Raw genomic sequence first — 6,967 nt, 5'->3', positions numbered from 1 at the left:
TAGCAAAATTATTCCTTTTATTTGGCAGACTACAATCAAGATATGTGCATGATTTATGTTAATTTATACATGATGATGAAAAATTAAGGCAGGAATAGAAAGGCTTCTGAGGAAATCCCCCAGGAGATTTATATTAGAAGATTTTTAGGGCAGAGGCCGACGTCTCTCAGCTTCTCCAAACTTCCTTACAGCAGGCCTGAACAGACACTGGCCAAACTTGCAAAGTAGTTTCCAGAAGAAGGGAAGATCTGGAAAGTAAGGCAAAGAAGTAAATATTTGTTTAATCATCCAAGTGTTTCCTCTTCACTACACAGCACAATTACCTACTTGCATGGCCACGGCTGTAGAGATTTACACCCTTTCCACCACCAAGACTTCTGCTGTCTGTTCAGAAGTGGCAGCCATACAACAGCCATATGGATGCGGTTTAAGGCCACAGCAAATAGCAAAGCAGAACTGTAGATCCACACCACCTATGTTCTTTCAAAGTTGATATCCCCAGCACCAAGCTCAGAGGCTCTCCCTACTCACCATAGCCAAAGGACCATTTTGCTTTCATTTGGACTTTACTTTTCCAGGCAATACAAGAGCTTTTGCTTTGCTTGATATTGCCTTTTGTTTTTCGTGTGGTCAGTCAAGGGCTTTACCACTTTATCACTTTGAGTCACAGCTCCACTTCAGGCTTTCAGGTGGTTAATTGGAGATAAAAGTCTCACGGACTTTTCTGCCTGGTTGGCTTTGAACTGTGATCCTCAGATCTCAGGCTCCTGAGTAGCTAAGATCAGAGGTGTGGGCTATCACCTCCAAGATTTGGAACCAAATCCTGAACTCGGGTCTTTTCACTCTCACTCAGCTTTTCCACTCAACGCTGCTTCTCTACCCCGTGAGTCATAGCTCCACTTCCAGCTTTTTGCTGGTTTACTGGAGATAAGAGTCTAGTGAACTTTCTTGTTTAAACTGGCTTCAGAGCACAATCCTCAGATCCCAGCCTCATGATTACAGACAAGAGCCACCAGTGCCTGGCCTGTATTGTCTTTTGATACTCCTGTCTCTTTTGGCTCTTTCTCATTTTTCTCAAAGTCTTCCTTTATCGTTTTCTACATTTGACTTAGAGCAAGTGTACAAGGTAGTTGGAACTCTTCATTACTCTCTGAATCAGGATTCAGTTTCTCAAAATTCATGTTTTCATCTTTTCTTGGCTTCACTTCATACTTTGCCAGAGTACATTGCTACCTACTTTCCTAGAAGTAGGGGCAGGAAACCTTTACACATTTGTTAACACCTAAACAGATCTACCCAGATCTACCCTATGTAAACACTCTTGAATGTTACCATTCCCCTTACAAATATGAAGGACATTCCTGTACTCTCTAAAGGGTCCACATTGCTGATAAAACAGGTATTCAGTTGACTTCACAGGCAAAACATTTTTTCACTGGGAAGAAGCAGCTCACATCTATAATCCTAGCTACCAGGGATACTGCGATGTGAGCTTCCTGGCTCAAAGCCAGACCAGGTAGAAGAGTATGAGACCCTTATCTTTTATTAAACAGCAAACAGCCAGAAGATAGGGAGAGTGCAAGACCCTGACTTCAAGCCAAAGTACCAGGCCAAAAAAAGACATTTTTCCCCCCTTTGGCGAAATGTTAAGAATTTTCATTTCTTTCTTTCCTTTTTTTTTTTGCTGGTCCTGGGCCTTGAACTCAGGGCCTGAGCACTTGGGCTTTCTCAAGGCCAGAGTTCTATCACCTGAGCCACAGCACCACTTCTGGCTTTTTCTAAGTATGTGGTACCAAGGACTCGAACCCGGGTCTTTGTGCATGCTAGGCAAGCACTCTATCACTAAGCCAAACTGCAGGCCCTTTATTTTTTAAAAATTTTTTTTTTTTTTGGGCCCCTTTCTCTTTCTGGCCCCGCTCGCTCCGGCCCTGCTCGCTCCGGCCCGGCTAGGCCCCCTTTCTAGCTCAGGCCCCGCTCGCTCCGGCCCCGCTTGCTTCCGCCCGGCTCGCTCCGGCCCGGCCCTGCTCCTGGCTTGCTCTGGCCCCGCTCGCTCCGGCCCGGGTCGCTCCCGCACGCTCCTGGCCCCGCTCGCTCCGGCCAGGCCAGCTCTCGCTTGCTCCTGGCTCTGCTCGCTCCGGCCCCTTCTCGCTCTGGCCCCTTCTCGCTCCGGCCTCGCTGGCTCTGGCTCGGCTCGCTCCCGCACGCTCCGGTCCTGCTCGGTCCGGCCACCACTCGGTTGGGCTCTGTTCACTTCAGCTCGGCTCGCTTCTTTCGCTCTCTGTCGCCGTCGCAGTCTCGTCTCTGCCACTTTTCCGGTTTGGTTGTGTCTCGTCTCTGCCACTTCCGGCTTGGTTGTGTATGTGGGATACCGAGGAATCGAACCCGGGTCTTTGTGCATGCTAGTCAAGCACTTTAACCGCTAGGCCAAACTCCCGGGCCCTATTTTTTAAATTTTTTTGCCAGTCCTAGGGCTTGACTTAGGGCTTGGACACTGTCCTTGGACACTTTTTGCTCAAGGCTAGTGCTCTGCCACTTGAGCCACAGCACTACTTCTGGGGCTTTTCCTGTATACGTGGTACCGAGGAATCGGAAGGTCTTTGTGCATGCTAGGCGAGCACTCTACTACTAGGCTATGTCCCCAGTCCCAAGAATGTTCATTTCTGATGTTTTTGAACTTCAATTGGCTGTATTGGGGAATGGTTCATTCACCGTCTTACATTATCTTTCCACCTAGCTTCCTGAGCCAGTTACACAACTCTTGTCTTTGTGTGTTTGTGTGTGTGTGTGTTGCCGGACACTGAACCCACAGCTTCACATATACTAAACCCTTGGCATATCACTGAGCTCATTCCCAACCCAATTCTTGGTTTCTTTTCAGATTATGCAGACTGTAGGCCGTTCTTGCCTCTCAGGTGCCATTGACTCTGAAGCCCTGAGGCTGGGGGGGGGGTGTCCAGCAGAGGGAGCCGGAATCCTGCAGGCCCTACAAATGCACTGTCCACTTGGGACTGTTCTTCCCGAGCTGTACTCATATGGAAGTATTTCAGTCATTGGTTATTGCCAATGCTCAGGACTAACCAAAAACCCAGAAGGAAATGCTTTGAAAATGTTAGAATTTGATTTTTTTTTTCCTTGGGGGGTCATGGGCTTGAACTCTGGGCCTGGGCGCTGTCACTGATCTCTTCAGCTCAAGGCTACCTCCCTACCTCTGGAGCTACAACCCCACTTCCCATTTTCTAGTGGTTAATTGGAGATAAGAGGCTCAGGTTCCTTAGTGCCTGGGCTGGATTTGAACCGTGATTCTCAGATCTCAGCCTCCTGAGTAGTTAGGATTAGACATGAGCTACCGTGCCTGGCTTAGAATTTGAACTTTTGTAGACTTGCAAAGATGTTACTTTAAAACAGCAACATAAGGAGGAAAAAAATCTTACTAATTAATAACTTACCTGTTTAGAACAGTCCATTCACTTGTTTAGTCTCAGGGTCCAAGTCAATATCATAAAAACAGGGCCTGGTAGGAAGGCCAGGCATCGTGCTCATCTAGAATACAAAAGTCATTCTTAAAAATGAACTTCAACTGGGCCGGGAGTTTGGCCTAGTGGTTAAAGTGCTTGCCTAGCATGCATGAAGACCCAGGTTTGATTACTCAGTACCACATATAGAAAAAAAGCCGGAAGTGGTGCTGAGGCTCAAGTGGTAGAGCTCTAGCCTTGAGAAAGTCCAAGGCCAGTGCTCAGGCCCTGAGCTCAAGCCCAGGACTGGCAAAAAAAAAAAAAAAAAAAAAAATGAACTTCAACTCTCAATAACTGCATACCCAAAGCTTTGGATATGGTAATGGAAATATAAACATAACTATATAGACATAAAAATCTATGACTCTATAGACATAATGTTTTATTTCATAAATTAACATGTTTCTATGACATACAAACCCTTAGCCTAATTTTGATTAAGTGCTAAATACTAAGTCCCAGTGATTGTAAATAGATTCCCTCCTTGAACACTTGTTTGTTAAACTTGTCATTTAAAATATGATGTAAAAATCAACGTTAATAAATTCTTTAATAAAAAAAAATGAACTTCAACTGATCTTTTCTTCTACTCTTCATTTGTGTCTTGTGCCCAGGATATAATGATAGGGTATCATATTGTAATTGTCCACAAAATGTTTTTTTTCTTTTCTTTTTTCTTTTTTGGTTATATATTCAAAACTCAGCCACTGACCCTGCTACCAACTCAGACTAATTCCCTTCATCCTTCTGCAACCCAAAGATGGAGCCTCAGCACTACCTTCCGGGTAGACTGCTCCAAGCAGACATTTCCACGTTCAATCCCAGGGAGGTGCCAGGGAGGCCAGGGAGCCAGCCAGCCACTTCCTCAGCTTATGTTCCGAGAGACAAGAGGAGCAGGGCTGGTGTCTGATCTCAAATATTCTTTCAAGGAGACCATAGATAGGCAGGCTCATGGGATTTTTGCTTCAGCAACGTATTATAAATTTGTATTCTTTAACTTGGGCTAACAAGATATCTCTCTATATAATCTGATTGGTTTTATAATCAGTACCCTTAAATTGATCCACTAAGGTCTTCTGAAACTAAACTTAATGCTTACGACCTATATCTGTATTCTTTGTTTTGTTTTTCCTGTCCTGGTTTCTTTTTTAAGATGTGGCTTTGTCAAGTCTGCTCAAATGCAAATTCATATGGTTTGTAAGTGAAAACTTGGTGTATATTTTTTTGTCTGCTACAATGTCATACATTTATAATGAATATACACACATTCCAGATTAGACCAGATATGAAGACAGCTAAAGCTGCACTTCTAAAATTAAGCTATAAAAATAGTTTTTTAAAAAGATGAGTTGGAAGTGGGACTGTGGCTTCAGGAGTAGGGCGGAAGCCTTGAGCTGAAGAGCTTAGGGACAGCGCCCAGGCCCAGAGTTCAAGCCCCATGACTGACACACACACGCACAAAAAAGAGTCATCTTCTGTAACAGAACATCTTTTTTTTCCAGGGGGTCAGTTGTAGAGCTTGAACCTAGGGCCTGGACACTTCCCTGAGCTCTTTTGCTCAAGACTAGCACTCTACCACTTTGAGCCATAGCACTTCTGCTTTTCTGGTGGTTACTTGGAAATACGAGTCTCATGGTCTTTCTTACCTGAGCTGCCTTTGAATCGTGATCCTTGAGAAACTAAGATTACAGACAGGAACCACTAGTGCCCAGCTTACAGGACACTGATACTTGAGAAAAACCTAATTTTGACATCTGAGTACCATGTAATATTCTCTAAAACATGCGGCAGGGATCTGGTAACTTTCTATCTCTGTACTCCAGAAGAAAGAAATGTAAGGTGTGAGGAAAAATAGGGACAAGAATTGGTCTTCAGATTTAGCAATAGATGACATAAAGACAAAGTCACGTGCCCACTTGGGTAGACAAACCATACATATCATGGCAAAGGCATTATATTCCTAAACTAGGATTCTCAGTATCTTTGCTCTTTCCCAAAGAGGATCCTACTCTCACCAGCAACTTGAGTCATTTCCCCTAATGTTTCAATCCATCGCTGACTGAATCTGGAGTTAAGAAATCCCCATGGATCTGAAGGGCTGACTAGTGTCACTAACCAGCCTATCAAGTAGGCCTGTCTTCTATCCTCATTGAATCAAGGGCCAACTGTCCCTGAGAAATACAATCTTTTATTCCATAGAAGCAGTCACAGCACTACACGTGAATCGGTACCAGTAGGGTCTATGGTAAGAGTATTAATCATAATAGGTCTGACTGCAGCTTTCTCCTCGGCAATGAACTCTGCTAACTTGGCATTTGCTTGACAGCTTTAGCAATTCATTTCCGATGAGAAGCACAGATGAGCAAGCTTGGCTCCTGCCGCCCTCACTTACCGTTCCTACTAAAGGGTACAGGAAACCAGCCCCAACACTGGCACGGATGTCCCGAATGGGCAGAACGAAGCCGGTAGGCACACCTTTTTGCTCTGGGTTGTGGGACAAGGACAAGTGTGTTTTGGCCATGCAGATGGGAAGATTCCCAAAGCCCTGGAGAGGAAAGGGAACAGGGGTGGGACAAATGAAAACCCAACAATGCAATGAAGAACATCGTTACATAGTGAAGGTTAAATTCTTCAATTTATCTGAAACAGCTGACTCTGTATAATCTACCTCCACCTCACTATCCTCCAGCTTAGTTATAGAAGAAAAGCAAATATCTCTGTTTCGTGAGGCATTAAATGCTTCCAACTACATTCCACAGCAAATACTTAATTTCCGGCTACATCATCATCATAAACAAGAAGTTGTGGTAGGCATGAGAATAAAACCAGAGAAGTTATCAAAATCTAGTAGGATATTCCTTATTTCTTTGTGGCTTTTCTGCATAACTCATTTCCCACCTGTGAGTAAATGATCTGGTATTGGACCACCTACTCGCACCCAGTATTTTGGAAGAAAGTATTTTGCCACCCAGAGAAATAAAATAGTGAGCTGGGTGCTGGTGGCTCATGTCTGTAATCTTAACTACTGAGGAGGTTGAGATCCGAGGGCCCAGTTAGAAGCCAGCGCACAAAGAAAACTCCCTGTGAGACTCTTATCTCCAATTAATCACTCAAAAACTGGAAGCGGGGGCTGGGAGTTTGGCCTAGTGGTAGAGTGCTTGCCTAGCATGCGCGAAAATCCAGGTTCAATTCCTCGGTACCACATACATAGAAAAAAAGCCAGAAGTGGTGTTGAGGCTCAAGTGGTAGAGCTCTAGCCTTGAGAAAGCCCAAGGACAGTGCTCAGGCCCTGAGTTTAAGCCCCAACTGGCAAAAAAAGAAAAGAAAAAAACCCCCCAAAACTGGCATGGTAGCACAAAGTGGTAGAGCACTAGTCTTGAGCAAAAGTGCTCAAGGAAAGTACCCAGGTCCTGAGTTCAAGCTCCACAATTGTGTGTGTGTGGGGGGGGGAATGG

The 6,967-nt window shown here is 44.7% G+C and overlaps 1 protein-coding gene across 1 annotated transcript in view; it reads right to left on the bottom strand.

Annotated features, from left to right (window-relative positions):
- The window catches only part of Mthfd1 (methylenetetrahydrofolate dehydrogenase, cyclohydrolase and formyltetrahydrofolate synthetase 1), a 66,324-nt gene continuing 59,357 nt past the window's right edge, over nucleotides 1–6,967 (bottom strand). Inside the window, exons 26-28 of the mRNA XM_090344259.1 lie at nucleotides 5,905–6,057; nucleotides 3,447–3,540; nucleotides 1–248 (exon numbers count right to left, since the gene is read on the bottom strand). Coding sequence (XP_090200385.1) covers nucleotides 3,451–3,540; nucleotides 5,905–6,057 — 243 coding nt within the window. The 3' untranslated portion in view covers nucleotides 1–248; nucleotides 3,447–3,450. The remainder of the gene's footprint in view (nucleotides 249–3,446; nucleotides 3,541–5,904; nucleotides 6,058–6,967) is intronic.

Source organism: Megascapheus bottae, chromosome 14 (assembly GCF_031878675.1).
Source record: "Megascapheus bottae isolate mThoBot1 chromosome 14, mThoBot2.hap1, whole genome shotgun sequence".
Taxonomy (NCBI): Eukaryota; Metazoa; Chordata; class Mammalia; order Rodentia; family Geomyidae; genus Megascapheus; species Megascapheus bottae.
The sequence above is the reverse complement of the archived record's forward strand: the minus strand, read 5'-3'. Positions and strand labels throughout refer to the sequence as shown.